The 17280-nt window shown below is 37.5% G+C and overlaps 1 protein-coding gene and 1 non-coding gene across 3 annotated transcripts in view; both read right to left on the reverse strand.

The window, feature by feature from the left end:
- Lrrc69 (leucine rich repeat containing 69) overlaps positions 1–15591 on the reverse strand; it is a 104272-nt gene extending 88681 nt beyond the window's left edge. For both annotated transcript variants that reach the window (XM_047530857.1, XM_047530761.1), the window contains exon 1: positions 15409–15591. In XM_047530857.1, coding sequence (XP_047386813.1) covers positions 15409–15591 — 183 coding nt within the window. The remainder of the gene's footprint in view (positions 1–15408) is intronic.
- LOC124968967 (U6 spliceosomal RNA) lies at positions 8281–8387 on the reverse strand. Its single transcript, XR_007105899.1, has one exon. It is a non-coding gene; the product is annotated as a U6 spliceosomal RNA (small nuclear RNA).
- Positions 15592–17280: the final 1689 nt, after the last annotated feature.

Genomic DNA, 17280 nt, shown 5'->3' on the forward strand with positions numbered 1-17280 from the left:
GACCCAAAAAATCCTGCTCTCATAACTGCTTATATGTTGAGAAGTGGGGCAGTCAACAAGTAAGTAAACAAACAAATCACCAACTCCCTTTTGTGTTAAGTGTTCAATATGAAGGAAAGAAACCAGGAAAATGGGATGAAAAGTAACGTGGGGTCAGACTGGGTTGTAAGGGAAGGTCTCTCTGAGGAGGAGATGTTTGAGGTGAGAAATTTAGGATTCCTTGATGAGGTTTTTCCAAATATTTTACTGAAAAGGTCTTCAGAAATAGCAGCCCCCTGCCAGGTGTGGTGGTGCACACCTGTAATTCCAGCAGCTCAGGAGACTGAGGCAGAATTACCAGTTCAAAGCCAGTCTCAGCAACTCAGTAAGGCCCTAAGCAACTCAGTGAGACCCTGTCTCAAATAAAATACAAAAATGGACTGCGGATGTGGCTCAGTAGCCAAGTGTCCCTGAGTTCAATACCCAGTACCAAAAAGAAGGAGGAGGAGGAGGAGGAGAAATAGTAGCAACACCCCCCCCCCCCGCCCCCTCACTCATTAAAGAGCTTTTGCTGTGTTTTATTAGTAACACTCCATGGTGTAGATAGTTCCTAAAGAAGGGTTTTGGTCACATAATATATAACCTAAAAGTTTTAAAGCCTGCTTTACTTCAATAATTATCTAAAGAATAAATTTCTGTTGGTATTCTTAGAAACTCTTCTGTCCTTTGGAAACTAGCAGGTAGCCTTCTGCTAATAATTTCTTATAAACCCATGACACAGGAATTAGAGCATCTCACAATTAGAAGTCATCTAGTCCAACCTAAAAACATAGTTGGGTATTTCCTCATGAATACATCAGTAACAGGTAACTCTTTTATCTTGTTCAAAAGTTCCATCTATCTATTCATTATCTTTTGTATTTTGATTTTCTGTAATTTCTACATAATTCTTCCACATCAAGAACAAAAAATAACTTTATTCCCACTCCTCTCTCCCACATAATAATCTTACATTTTTGAAGATTGCTATCATATTCTTCCTAAGTTTGCTGTATTTTCCCCTAACCATTTCCCTCAAGACATAATTTCCAGACCCCGGACCATCCCAGCCACTCGCTAATCTTTGTTAGTGCTCTCCTCTGAAGACATGGTGCCCGGGGTGAGGCAGGAAGTGAGAGCTCATAGCACAGATGCTGGCGGGACCACTGGGTCTCCCTAGGGCAGATGATCACACTCGTATTAATGCATTCTAACACGGCATGCACTCTTTCAGCAACAGGGCACATTGTTGGTGCGTAATTAATTCTGCCTGTGGCCGACAAAAACCCCTAAGTTAGCTGTCAAGCAGATAACCCACATCCTGAACTTGCGCAACTGAATTCTTTTCTTAACCTAAATGTACGATTTACATTTAACCCCGTAAAAAATCATATCTTGTTGGTTTTGGCTCCTAAGTCATCTCCAGAGGGTCACTCTTAATTCAAAGTCTTAAACCAGACAATGCTGCAGAACAAGCTAGATGTGTTTTTTCCCATCTCCACTATGAATAATACACCCATTATTCTGATAACACTTTGATGGTCGAACTTTGGAATCACCTAGAACTTTTTTTTCTTCTTCCAATTAATCAATCTGTCACCAATTCCCACCAACAAAATTCCTCTTAAAAGCATCTTTTCACTTCTATCGCTTAGTACTAGTACTTGTTATACCTGCCTATGGCATTGCATAGCAGAAGATGCAAAGAATGGGATGTATTATCACTTAAATCCCTCTTACCCAACTCCACTAAGTGATATCTAAATAACTGCCCAATACTTAATCTATGAGGAAATTTTCTACCCAATACATCCAGTTTCCAACCTCCCTATAGCCTTTTCTGGGTTTTATACACTTGCCACAAAGAGTCTCTCTCTCTCCCAACTCTTCCTAAATTCGTTTAATTCCAATGGCCCCCTCATAATTCTAACTTAACCTTGCTGTGACCTGCCTTGAGATAGGTATAGTAGTTCTTTCAAACTGGATAGGAGGAAAACATCTCAGTGTTCATTGATGCCTTTGGATTATAAAATCTAGGTTCAATATATAACAGTAGTCTTTGTATAAGTAGGAAAGAAGAACATACAAAATTTAAGAAGAAAAAGTAGCTGATTAATTTATTAATGACAATACTAAGAGCTAACACTTAAATGGAATTTATTGTGTGTTGAACAGTCTTGAACACTAATGTGGACCTCACAATAATGATGATTTTACAGAAAATTGAATCTGAGGCCCAGGCTGTGATTTAGAGTAAAATAATGCAGCTTCCCTCTATGATTTATACTCCTAACTTGAATGTTATACCATCTACACTGCCTATTTTCAAGAAGAATTTACTATTGCTCAAAATGTTCATACATGCATATATACACCTACAAACGCACACAAACAATGGAATTGTCTTGCATACGCTCATGGAACATACACTTTAAACACTCTTATTTTATTTGTGTTCATATTCTTTAGTCAATATTGTGCAAATGTCAATGCACAGGCTTTGGAAACCATCCCCTATGCAGTGTACTAACTACCTGATCTTGGGCAAGTCACTCAAGTTTGTAAGACTCTGATTCTTTTGTTTCTTTTCGAAAATGAGGATGTTACTAGTATCTTCTTCTTAAAACTCTTTAAGATTAGTGACAGTACTATGAGGTGCCTGGCAAACAGCAGATATCATTAACTACTAACTAATCTTTTAGGCCCAGGAGAAGATTCTGGGAGAAAATGTTATACATGGTGCAACTTTTTCTTAAAAGGCACGGGGCACTAAGTTTAATACGGTTAAAATCGTGATTAAATTACAAACACACGTTAATTATTTAGTTCAAGGTAAAGAACCATGCCTGTGAGGTTTAGGGGCAGGTACAAAATCCATAAATATGGAACAAGATCAGTAGGATCCTCACGTGCAGCATCGGTCATGGGTATAGGAGCAGCTCTGAGGTCAGCCTGCTTCACCCTAGTAACTCTCTGATCATAGTTGTGGGCCATAGTTACTAATGACAATTCTATGTTCTCTTCTAGTTTGACTGCATTTAGAAAACCATTTGATTTTTAAAATTACTAAAGGGGAACTGTCTAAAACTAAGAGACACTTAAGAAACAATTAGACTGAACAATTGAGAGAAACATTCCTGCTCAGTTTAACACTTAGAGAGCAACAGATGCCATTTGCAGAATTATGTCTAAAATCAACTTGAGCAATGGGTATGACTCATAGATGCTTTTCTAGGTGGTGTTGATCACAACAAAACCTTCAAATACAACCCAGAAGAGACCATAATCCACTAGAGTTGGGTACTGACTAGACTGCCACTATTGACTATGTGCGAGCCTGCAGTTCACACAGTCCTTCCATGGTCCCCTTCTCACAAATGTGGTCCTGCTGGGAAGTGAGTTGTCAACTTCCGATTAAAATAGATGACCCACAAAACACAATCTCATTCTACTATTTAGTATCTTTTTGTATCCATGGTACTCAAACTCTTTCTTGCAACTGTGATTGTGTGTGTGTGTGTGTGTGTGTGTGTGTGTGTAGAAATGGATGATTGACTCTTATCAAATTTCAAATATACAATATAATATTACCTTTAGCAATACACAATTTACAATGTAAAACTGAACATTTTACCTTTTAACCTACATTGCTTCATCTCCCTCTCCCCATAAACCCATGTAACTACTATTCTACACTCTATTTCTAAGAGTTTGAGTTTTTTAGATTCCACATAAAGCGACAGCATATAGTATGTCTTCCTATGTCTGGTCTTTGTCACTTAGCTTATCTATGAGTTTCATCCATGTTATCACGAACAACAGAATTTCCTTCATTCTAACACACACACACACACACACACACACACACACACACATACTTACCCATTCATCCAATGATGAACCTTTAAGTTATTTCCATATTTCATCTTTTGTGAATAATGTTATAATGAACATGGGAGTGCATATGTGTCTTCCACATACTGATTTTATTTCCTTTGGATATATACTCAAAAATGGGATTACTGAATTATAAAGGTAGTTCTATTTTTAATTTTTTGAGGAAATTTCATACTGTTTTCCAAAATGGCTGTACCAATTTACAATCCCACCAATAGTGCACAAAGATTGTCTTTTTATATCCTCACCACAGTTGGTGTCTTTCATCTTTCTGGTCATAGCCATTCTATCAGAGATGTAAAATGCAAACCCATTTTGGTTTTGTTTGCATTTCCATGATGATTAATGATGGTGAGCATATTTTTGTGTACCTGTTGGCCATTGGCATGCCTTCTTTGGAGCAATGTCTATTCAAGTCCTTTTACTCATTTTTAATCAGTATATATATTTGATATATATTTTTTTTGCTATTGAATTGCAAAGTTAAGTTCTTTAGTTCTTTACATATTTTGGATATTAATCCCCTGTTATGTACAGGATTTGTAAATATATTTTCCCTTCCATAGGATTCCTTTTCACATTGTTAACATATCCTTTGCTACGCAGAAGCTTTTATGGTTTGATGTAGTCCTACCCATCTGATTATTTTACTGTATGTTGGTGTCATGTTCTAAAAGAATAAATGCCCAGAGCAATGTCAATAAACTTTTCCCCTATGTTTCCTTCTAGTAATTTTACAGTTTGGGGTCTTATATTTAAATCTTCAATCCATTCTGAGTTGACGCTGGTATATATGATATGATATAAGGATCCAATTTTCTCATTCTCCACATGGATATTCAGTTTTCTCAACAAATTTAGTAAAGGGACTATCCTTTCATAGTTGTGTGTTCTTGGCACTATCTTCAAAGGTAAGTGGTCTACAAATGTGTGGATTTATTCCTGGGCTCTGAATTCTGTTCCATTGTTCTACATGTCTTATTTTATGGCAAAACCATGCAGTTTTGATTGCAATGACTTTGCAATTTATTTTGAAACCAGGAATTATGATTTCTTCTTCTTGCTCAGGATTGCTTTGGCTACTCAGGACCTTTTGTGGTTCCATAAGTACTTAAGTAAAATATATCAATGGGGTTTTTTGTTTTTTGTTTTTCTGGTACTAGGGATTGAACTCAGGGGTGCTTAACCACTGAGCCACATACCCAGTCCATTTTATATTTTATTTAGAAACAGGATCTCACTGAGTTGCTTAGGGCCTCGCTAAATTGCTGAAGCTGGCTTTTAATTCACAATCCTCCTGCCTCAGCCTCCCAAGCTGCTGGGATTACAGGTGTGTGCCACTGCTCCCAGCTACCATTGGAATTTTGATAAATATTGCATTTAATTTCTAGACCGCTTCTGGAAATAGGAACATTTTAATATTGATTCTTCCAATTCACAAACATGGGATGTCTTTCCATTTATATATCTTCTTTAATTTCTTTCATCAATGTTTCATAATTTTCAGCATACACACCCTTCATCTCTGTTATGTTTTAGATATGAGGTGTCCCTCCAAAAGTTCATACATGGAACAATCCAAGGATGTTCAAAGGTGAAATGATTAGATGATCAGAGGTGTAACCTAATCCATGGATTAATCCACTGATATGGATTAACTGGGTGATGACTGTAGGCAGGAAGGGTGTGACTGGAGGAAGCATGTTGCTTGGGGCATGCCTTTGGGATTTGCATTTTGTCTATAGTGAGAGGAGCTCTGCTTCCTGGCTGTCCTGTCCTGCACATCTTTCCTTCACCACCCACCTTGACATTCTGACTCACTTTGGACCCAGAGCCATGGAGTTGGCTGAACCTATGAAACCATAAGCCAAAATAAACTTTTCTCCCTCTGAGTTGTTCTTATCAGATCTTTTGGTCACAGAGATGCAAAACGACCTCTATGGTTAAGTTTATTCCTAAGTATTTTACTGTGAGTGGAATCATCCTCTTGATCTCCTTTTCAGATAGTATATAGGGTTGTTCCACATCACCCTGGAGCAATACCATATCACTAAGAAGTAAGTCTCAGGTGGAGTGCAGAAGCCTTAGTGTAAGCCCGAGCATAGAAGCAGATATAAGAAAGGAATGAAAGTAGCTTGGAGAAAAGGAACTCACTAGGTGTCCCTGTACCAAAATGGGATACAGTGAACCAGGATAATGAATCCCTGCTCTGATAGCCAGGCTTAGAAAAGAAAAGGAGCTATCTACATGATGGAGAAAGAAGAGTTTTTCAGTGGGTTGCACAAGAGAAAGACATGATGCTGATAAACCATACAAATACTATCAAATCCTCTCTGTTTAAAATTAGCATACTACAGTAACACAGCCACATCAATGTTTACAGCAGCTCAATTCACAATAGCTAGATTGTAGAACCAACCTAGATGCCCTTCAATAGATGAATTAATAAAGAAACTGTGGTATATAGACACAATGGAATATTATTCAGCCGTAAAGAAGAATAATATTATGGTATTTGCAGATAAATGGATGGAATTGGAGAATATCATGCTAAGTGAAATAAGCCAATCCCAAAAAAACCAAAGGCAGAATGTTTTCCCTGACAAGTGGATGATGATACATGATGGGGGTGGGGGGTGGGGAGTAAGAGAAGAATGGAGTAACTCTGAATTACATAGAAGGAAATGAGAGGGAGGAGGGGGCAGGGGTATGAAGGATGGTAGAATGAGACAGACATCATTACCCTATGTACATGTATGATTACACAAATGGTATGAATCTACATCATGCCCAACCATAGAAACAAAATGATGTACCCCATTTGTGTACAATGAATCAAAATGCAGTCTGTAAAAATAAAATAATCCTCTCTGTTTTGGTAAGGTTGAAGATGCCCAAGGAGGGAAAATCTGCCTACCATCACCCTTCCCCTATTCCTCTAACTCTTTACTCCATTATCTTAGCACTTCCACCTGATCACCTTCTCTGATTCTCTGAGTCAAGTCTCAAATAGCACATAGCAATTCTCTTTCATAACACTTTTCACAATTACAATTTTACACTTATCTATACATTTATTGCCTTTCCCAACTAAATCTGAGAACAGGGACACATGGATGTTTTGTTCCTTTTTGTATTGCCACTCCCTAGTAGAGTACCTAGACTCCTGCAGGAACTAGTTTTCAATTATATGAATGAATGAACAAAATAATTGGGTTGGGGTGATAAAGGACAATAAACATATGAAATAAAGAGATTGGGGACACAATAACAAATTTATGAACTATTCAACTCTGCTTTGAGTTGGTCTTATTTACTGTCAATTGTTTATGGTCAAATAAAAAAATTGGCAGACCATGTCTTTGTCCCAGGCAATCACTCATGTGAGCAGCTTAAGGGGAGTATTGCCACACTGCCGCTGAACCTTGTGATGCATGTCAACAATGCTAACACAATTAGAGATGATAGCTATTTGTGCATTTGGGGATTTTAAAACAATGGCTTATTTGCTTTTTTTTTTTTTAAATAGTCTTATTTATTTATTAACATAAGACCTTAATCTACATATTTTTTTATTGTAAACAAATGGGATACATGTTGTTTCTCTGTTTGTACATGGCATAAAGGCATACCATTTGTGTAATCATAAATTTACATAGGGTAATGTTGTTTGATTCATTCTGGTTTTTTTTTCCCTTCCCCACCACCCCTCCCACCCCTCTTTCCCCTCTATACAGTCCTTCCTTCCTCCATTCTTGCCCCCCTCCCTAACCCTAACTCTAACCCTAACACTAACCCCTTCCACCCCCCATTATGTGTCATCATCCACTTATTAGCAATATCATTCGTCCTTTGGTTTTTTGAGATTGGCTTATCTCACTTAGCATGATATTCTCCAATTTCGACCATTTGCCTACAAATGCCATAATTTTATCATTCTTTATGGCTGAGTAATATTCCATTGTATATATATACCACAGTTTCTTTATCCATTCATCAACTGAAGGACATCTAGGTTGGTTCCACAATCTGGCTACTGTGAACTGAGCAGCTATGAACATTGATGTGGCTGTATCTCTGTAGTATGCTGATTTTAAGTCCTTTGGGTATAGGCCGAGGAGTGGGATAGCTGGGTCAAATGGTGGTTCCATTCCAAGTTTTCTAAGGAGTCTCCACACTGCTTTCCAGAGTGGCTGCACTAATTTGCAGCCCCACCAGCAATGTATGAGTGTATCTTTTTCCCCACATCCTCGTCAACACCTCTTGTTGCTTATATTCTTGATAATCGCCATTCTAATTGGGGTGAGATGGAATCTTAGGGTGGTTTTGTTTCGCATTTCTCTTATTACTAGAGATGTTGAACATAAAAATACGGAACGCTTCACGAATTTGCGTGTCATCCTTGCGCAGGGGCCATGCTAATCTTCTCTGTATCGTTCCAATTTTAGTATATGTGCTGCCGAAGCGAGCACGGCTTATTTGCTTTTAAAGAAAGTTTTTCCTAGATGATTCCATAATCATGATAGTACTGTTTTTGGTTAAGTTGGACTTTTGAAAATTTCTTCCATTGCATTCCATTTGAGGTGACATTACATGGCTTACTAGGTACCCGGTACTAGGAACAAGACAGTTTTGCCCTCGAAATTCATTAAAAAAAAGTATTTATTTGTAAATTATTGATATCTCAGCATTTCAACAATCATAAGCTAAATATATTCAGCACAAATTATAAGAAATCAACTTATTTTTTTCTTACCTCTACAGGTAACTGAAATTTTCCAGATCTTCACTAGTCACATTAGCAAAAAAGGGGAGGACAATGAGGACAGGGATTTGTTTTCTTTAAAGAACCCACCTCCCATTTTTTTCATTATTGTTAGTTACATCATAATGGCAATACCAATTATGATAGCAACTAAAATGTATTGAAAAGTTCCATGTGCCAACTATGGAACCTTATATATATTAACATTTAATTTAGTCCCTAAACATGAAGGAAAAGCCACAGGTTTCTCACACCTGTGTTCTCAGGACCAGCATAAGCCCAAGAAAGTGAATGGGATATATTTGTTAAAAGAATGAGTATACAAATAGGAAGTGAGGACAATGCCACATAGTGTCCAAGCTAACCATCTTTAGGCAACCTGGTTCTTATTTTTTTTAAGAACTATAGATAGAAAACCATACTCTGGTAAATTTCACACTAAATTTATAGAATAATAAGATAATAGAACTGAAAACAACCTCAGAAGAGACCTCATTTGATTAATGCATTCACTGGTCGGGTGACCTTTGACTTGTGACTTATCTCTTCCTGAACTACACATTTTATTAACACCTTGAGAGAGCAATTCCCTCGAAGGATTCCATAAAATGAATGAAGATCTCCTACTGTTGTACCTGGCTCTCAATAAGGGGTTGATGTTGTTATTTTACGGGCTCGTCAGTGTAGAAAAGTAGAAGTATTATGGTTGTTTTAAGAACTAAAGAACTATCAAGACTATCTTAATATTTTGTATTCTGCAAAGGATATAACAAAAATCATTATAAATTACTTTAAAATTAACCTTTTTTTTCCTAGTCATTACAAGTGCTTAGAATTTTTCAGAGTTTCACCAAATTAGCAAAAAAAAAAAAAAAAAAAAAAAAAAATCAAAAAGAGAGAGAATTGGAATTCTCCAAAGAACTGACCTCCTTCATTTTATCATTGTAATAATTACATCATAATGGTTACACCAATTATAATAGTAACTAAAATGTATTTTAAAATTCCCATGTGCCAGCTATGGAGATTTACAAATACTGACATCTAATATAATCCCCATAGTAAACTGGACTTCTATGGTGATTAAAGAAAAGGTAGTAGAAGACAAGCACAGTATCAGCAAAAGTAGTAGATGGATGGATATTATTGAGAAAGGGTACAACTTACAGCAATGCAGGAAAGTGTTCAAACTTGTAACGTATAAAGTTGCTCTCCCTGCTCTTTCCGTTGCAGGCATTACCCGCCTCCCAACTACTGTCAGTCTGTGAATATCCTAGCTAGCTATTGGTTCATCAGTCAGCTTGCAAGTATCCTCTTCCATTATTGGTCCCCTGTTAGGCGGAATTCAACTGCTTCACGGTAGCTACCCCGCCATCTTTTCTCATCCTTCTCTCTCTCCTACTCACTTTCTCTATCCTCCTTGCTTTCACACTCTTTCTTGCGCGCGCCCTTTCTCGTTCCCTTTCTTTTCCTCTCATGAGAAAATATTACAATAAGAATTATTATGTTTACTGAAGTATGGCAAGGACACTTTGCAGCACATGGAACTCAACATTTCAGAAGGCTACCCAGGCCCCGCCCCTTTCCCTAGCTTTATATTTCTTCTGAGTACTAATCACCACCTTGCCTCCTAATTGGCTTGTTTATTACAACTCTTCTGATGAGAACGTAAACTCTGTGAAGGCAGGATTTCCATGTTTTGCTCATTGCTGAATTACCAGTTTCCAGGGCCTGAGGCACAGATGGTGCTCAAAACTGTTGTGGATTGAACAAATAAAGGCAAAAACTGAGGTTTTAAAAGTAGTCAGAATCAAAATGGAGTCAATTTGTGAAACCCTAACAGAAACATAAACAATAATAATAAATAGAGCTGGGAGATTATGAAGGAGAGAATTCTGTGCTTGGATGCCTGATAACAACCACCATTCACAAAAGACTACTATTAGGTCCAAAGCTTAACATCCATGCAACCATTTTAAATCCTTACTGCCATTTTATAAAATGTTTCATTTTCCTGCCCTGGAGATAAGTTTCACTTTCCTGCCCTAAAGAGGTGCTTGCAGAGAAATCAAAGTTAAAAGATAGCTTCCCATTACCCCTCCCCTTTGCCACCTGTTAACCGACCTAACTAGGATCATCTCCTCACTTTGTCCTATTAGCCCATCACAAGGCTTTACACAGGCAGCTCATGCAAGCTCACACAAGCAGCCCTATAAAATACCCCAGAGTTAGATTTTCCCTGCCCTCTCTCACCTCTTCTGAGAGATGGCCTTTGTCAGACTCTGACTGACAAATTTCTTAACTATGGATGTCTCTGCCTGGTTTCTGTGCTGATTGTGTGTGTGTTTCACTTTCCTTTCAACTATCAGAATCACAACCTTGCAAGAGAATACTCTGCCAGGATTCCTGTTCAAGAGTTGTCTGCTCAACTTTGGTGCCAGTCTTCTCATTAATCCTTGTGGCCAAGAATTATTCTATCAAAGTTATTTACATAATCCTCCTCATTTTGCCTTCTAAATTTTCCCTTTGCCTCAACTTCTTTGAAGACACAGTTTACCATGTCACGTGTATTTCTATTACAATACCCTACTATTCCCAGATAAATGTATTAATTTTTGAAGACTCTTTCTCTGTATGCTCTTCAGGTTAGCAAGACCCAGAGGGATTAAGTGCCTTATATTTAACTGTAAAGTGGTTGAACCCATCAAGTTATTGCCATACTTGCTTATTGCAACACTTCCAAACTCATTCAGGGCTCTTATTTTTAATTCTTGTATCTCCTCCCTCTCCCTCTCCCTCTCTCTGTCTGTCTCTCTCTCTCTCTCTCTCTGTCAAACCTGCCCTTTCTCTTAGCAGTTGTACGACTGAGCAGTATTTCTGAGTTGTGTCATAATCTATATTCATTCTTCAAGGATTTCTTGCACATTCTGTTGGAGCTGCTTCGAGAACTTCCATTACAAAAGAGAAACAGTTTTGTATTGCCTTTAAAATTCCACAATCTTGGAGACCCTATTAAGAAAAACTACTAGTTCTTGCACAGCTAAACTGCTTAATGCCATTAGCCTGAATCAGACTTGTAAAGTTCTTTAAAGATGCCAAAAAGTAACCTAGTCTCAAATCAGTTGAATTCATAGCAGTGTGATTTCTTCTTTAAAAATAAGAATTGATCTAGTACCCTATTGAAGAAATTGAGAGGGATTAAATTGAAGTCAAAACTTAGAGTGACTCCTGAATAGTAGACAGAATGAAGAAAGAAGCAACAAGGGAGTCACAAAATGAAATCAATGCAATGGGTAGTCAGTCAGACTCTTGCCCCCTCCCCCACGTAAGTATATTCTAGAACATGTAAGTCTTTACTACATAGCTATTAATTAAACGTAAGGCAAGAACACAGACACTTTCAGATATGAAAAAGATCAAAAAATTGAGCACATATCCAGGATAGGGTAATATCTAGAGAACTACTACCAAAAAAAAAAAAAAAAAAAAAAAAAAAAAAACAAGAATATGGGCTGGGGTTGTAGCTCAGTGGGGTAAAGTACTTTCCTAGCACATGTGAGGCACTGGGTTTGATCCTCAGCACCACATAAAAATAAATAAAGATATTATGAAAAGAGAAAAGGATTAATGGGACTACCTCTTGATAGGGTCCACTGAGGTTGATGTGAAGCTAGGAATTATGGCTCTAAGTGTCTCCAATTGTCTAGGAAGGAAGATTCCTTTAGTAGTGCTGGCACACTAAGGTAACTTCTGACCAGCTACTGACCCCAGTGCCCACATTAACATGGAACTGACTTGTAAATGAAGTCCCTCTAAATAGGATGGCCACCATGACAATCCTGAGAGGACCAAGTATAGTCAAACACTCCACCACCAGATGGGAAGGAGGAGTTGAACACCTGATTGACAAAGAGTAGAGAAGGTGGTCCCCAGTTCTCCTGGTCAACATCAAACAGTAATAAACTTGGGAGACAGCGTCGTCTCCTTTGTCTTCTCTGTTTGGAGATGGCCCACTCTCTTGGAAGTGCTCTCTGCTTAAGCCTTACTTTACTTTTATTTTACTTTCACCTATAATAAAGTTCTCTTGCATAACTTTTGGTGTCTGACTTTAAATTTTCTTTCGTCAGAACACAATAACTGAGGTTTGGAGTTTCAGCTCCCTATTTTTCTGTGACAGAACTATAAAAATGTATGTATAAAAAAACAAGAATATGAGGAAAGTATGGAATACAGAAAGCAATGGGTCCAATTCAGGAGAGCAGTAAGGGTGAGCCAGGGCAAAAGGAGAGTCGATGTAGGTGATAATGATTGTGTCAGGAAGATGCAGGCTGACTCAAAAGGAAATAAAATGCTAATATCTCCAGAGCACTTTCCCCTCTTCCAACCTGTTGCCAAGTTTACCTGCCTCCAGGGAATTGTTCCTCCCAGCAGGAGTTGTCAGTGAGTACCCCCTGGGTGACTCCTTTCCTGCCTGTACCCCTGGACCACTCCTTTCCTGCCCTTCTACTCAACCTTTAGGTCACATAGCAAGATAAGGGGAGGAAGGGGCAAAAGAAGAAAGGAAATTTAAAATCTATAATAGAGGCAGAACACCTCCACTCCCTGGGGCACCAGCTTTGGATCCCCTCCTCTATGGAGAAGGGTCTCCCTTCACTCCCATCCTTTAAAATAAAATTTCTTCTCTCGCCTCAGCATTTCTCGGGTGTTCAATCTTCAACACTGGAGAAACTGGACCTGATTCTGATTTATTTTCAACACCAGTTATCAAAGGGATGTTCTATCTTGACAGTGTCCAGCAAACCCAGATGGCACTCAACTCATATGGGGGCAGGAGTGTTGCCCTTGTCGTGCCAATCCAATAACGACGACACGGTTTTGAGAAAAAGGAAAAAAGAAGTTGTATAGCTTTCTTAGCAAAAGAGAAACACAAGGGACTCCTATCCCAAAGGTTGTGATTCTGCCCATCAGCAGGAATAGGGGAAAGGGGTTGATTCAAAGGCTCTATTCCATGTGTTCTCTGTCTGGAGTTGTAATTAGCTTGTTAATTTGGAAAGTAGTCACTTTTGAAATCTTCTGGTACCATCCCCAAAGTCTAGATTAATTTGTTCTTATGGTGGGTGTGTACTCAGGGACAGATAACTCTGCCTGAGGTAGAGAAGAAAAGTAAACCTGTTTCCCCTAAGATTAGGGAGGGGTAGAGATTAGGGAGGAGCCCGGGAAGAGGAAAAGAAAGAAACATGTTCATTTTAAAAATAAGTTGCAGTGGCTGTATTCAAAGCATAAAGTGAACCACTGTTACAGAGGATGGAAGCTATGGGGAAGACAGCATTTGATAAAGTATCTAACATGACTGAGTTTGAGATAAAATGAGGACTTGTTAAGGCAAAGGTAAAAAGGAAAGGAAAGGCAATTAAAAACTTCAGGAAAACAAAAATGATATCTAAAGAAAATACAATCTTAGTAGATTGACTCCATCTGAAAGGCATTTACTTATTAAAAATATACATTTTAGAATTCTCCGAGAGGGAAAATAAAGATTTGGTCAGGGTTTTAACTGAATAGGATGTAAACAACACAAATAATAAAAATAAGAAAAGTGATATCTAAAATGGGTAAATCAAGAAAAAAGGCATTAAAAGTGATTCTATATAGAGGTTACCATTGGGGATGGGGGAGCACAAAAATAGTTTTATATTTTAAGCTCTGTTTAGAATTTGATTTTCTTGAAACAATGTACAGTATTATTTCAATGGAAATAAATTCAAGCAGAGAGAATCCATTCATGGTTTAGGCAAACCCCAAATTCTTTTGCATAGAAAATCATCTGCCCATTAGAAAAGCTCAAATCCTTGCTGCCTTAGAAGTGTGCTATTTGAAGTTACTACCAAAGGGAGTAACTATTTCTTACAAAGATACAGTCATAGATAACAAGCTCAAATAAATTCTTAAACCTAAAAGGGCAATGAGGTAGAGTGAAGATAAGGTATTTATTTTTGTAATTCAAAGATCAGTGGGCTAAAACTGATGACACTTTAGAAGTGAACAAAAAGAAAAAAAACAAAGTTAATATCCCTGGCCTTCTCTCAACCTCAAAATTTTTCACAGCTGGAGATTCACATTGTTAGAAATATTTAACACAAGCATCTGGGATTCATTCATGTCGATTGTTGTTCCTTAAGAAGAGCATTCCTTATTTAAAATATTAACCTTCTTTTAAAGACTATTTCAGAAGAAATCAATGTCCCCTCCTTCCTATTCCTTGCCAGTACTCCATTCAAAGTTTTGACCTGCTCCAGGAAATTGAGAAGGAACTCCCTTCCTACACCCTAAATGTCTCTGCATTTCTTATGTAAAAGCTTCAGGACAGTCCTCAGGGTGAACAGCATTTCCTGGATCCTCAAACTTGTTTCCAGATGTGAGACCCCAAGGTAGAGAGCAGACCCAAGTTTCCGGCCCTTTTCCAGATGACAGCCTCCAGAAAGATGAGTGTGGCAGAGACTGAATCCCCTGATTCCAGATGTGGGCCAAAGAGCACATGAATAAATTGAAACATCTCTCCCCACCATGTGTAATTCCCTAAGCGAGAAAACCTTCTGATGCCTCTCCAACAGCACTCCACACTGGGTCTCCAGAGAGCTATGTCATCATCGATCAAAGTCTTACTGTGTTTCTCACCACTTGCCTCTCTTCCTACTTCCACCCTCAACCCAAAAGACCGTATTCCTCACCTGGGTCAAGGCGCTGATCTCCGGGCACACTTTGGAGATTAGGTTATTTTGAAGATACAGAGTTTTCAGGTCAGGCAATTTTTCTATGGTTGAGGGTATCTTTATTATCCTCTTCCCACTCAATGTAATGATATGAGTGTTTTTACCACCCTTTATTGCTCTTAATAATAACTTCTCAGCCATGATCTTTGAAGTAGAAAAAGAAGAAGGTAATGTCACATCAAAGATTAGAGTTCTTTATTATTCATCTTTAGAACCTTTAACTGTAGAATTGGTGTGTCATGGAAACAAAAACATTCTGAGATCCACCATGCTGAAGGTGGAGGCACCAGATGGTTTCCTATACAAAAGGCAGTGAGGGAAAATAGTTGGTTCAGGTTTGAGGCAGGAAATTTGCAAGATAAACCTTGAATATCTCAGGCCAGAGACATAGAAGTTATCAAAGACTAAAGAGATCACATCAAAAGGACACAGAAGCCAACTTCTAAGAGCTCCACTAGATTAAGATGAAAAATATTAAAGATCTGGGGCAGGGGATTAGAGTGGATTGAAACACATCAAACCATACATCAAAAGAGTTCCAAATGAATGTTTTTTAAAAAGAAACTCATTAATCACACTGGGAGTTGCTAACTCAATATGAAAACTGATAAGGGGGAAGAAATTAAGCTTTATTCTGCTCTTCCAGTACAAACTGCATTGGTATAATCTAATAATTAATAAAGCTGTTATTCATGGAGAAATTGAAGCTAATAAATAAGAAAATAGCTTTAGAAAATTAACTATTTTGCAATTTTTAAAGCAATAAAGAATCTATGTAAAAATCAAAATTGAATGCTAAAAGTATTAAATGAAAGGTTGCTAAGTGACTTTATAAGGAAGGGACCAAGTTAATAATTTAACTAACTAATCAATTTTAGTCATCATTAAAACTGGGGCAATCACATGTTATAAATCCTAAATAGGATGTAATAAAAAGTACACAGTACCACTGAAGAAATTTTCTTGGCTAAAACAAAAATTGAACCTGAATCTAATCATGGCTTCAAGATCTAATTAACTATTTTCTAGAGAGCATATTAAAATTCTTTTTAGGAAAGCACAAAGTCAATTCTAGAACATGGAACATTCTATAGGGCAAATGACACAAGGTTTCATCAACAAATCAATGTCTTTAATAAAAATAGAGAAAATCACTGTAAAGAAAATGAAACATAAGATGAATAACAGAGAGATGCCATGTCAGACCTGAACTGAATACTCATTTGAATAAAAATATCTTGGAGTCAATTGAGCAAACTTATTCATGAACTGGGTATTAGGTAAAGGAATTATTAATCTGGTTTTCTGTAATAATGATAAGGCATTATCACTCAGTTTATATGAACTTAACATTTAGAAAGGCATACTGAAATTTCCAGGTGGTATAAGATGATGTCTTGGGTTTTCTTAAAATGGTCCGGGGGGGGGGGGGGGGGAAAGAGTGAGGGAAGGAAACAGGTTGAATAAGACTGAGAAAACATTGACAATTATCATTGCTGAGTAGTAGGTATGTAGGAGTTTATGATATTAGTCTTGTTATTTTTGTGTACAATTGAAAAAACAAAAAGAAGGATGGGGGAGCTATAGCCAAAGACATTTGATTATTACCAAAAATCCATTTTCATCCAGATAGGAGGAGACTTGGAGTTATTTAGGTTACACATATATGTGACACATTTAGATTGCTGATTCCCAAAAATGTAAACATTATAAACTATATTCCACCCTGAAAATATTATAATTACAAGTCAACTGTTCCTTTATTCAGAAACCACTTTATTCATTTATTCAACATTAAATTTATAGCAATATCATAACAAACATTATTAT

The sequence above is a fragment of the Sciurus carolinensis genome, chromosome 1 (assembly GCF_902686445.1).
Source record: "Sciurus carolinensis chromosome 1, mSciCar1.2, whole genome shotgun sequence".
Classification (NCBI taxonomy): Eukaryota; Metazoa; Chordata; class Mammalia; order Rodentia; family Sciuridae; genus Sciurus; species Sciurus carolinensis.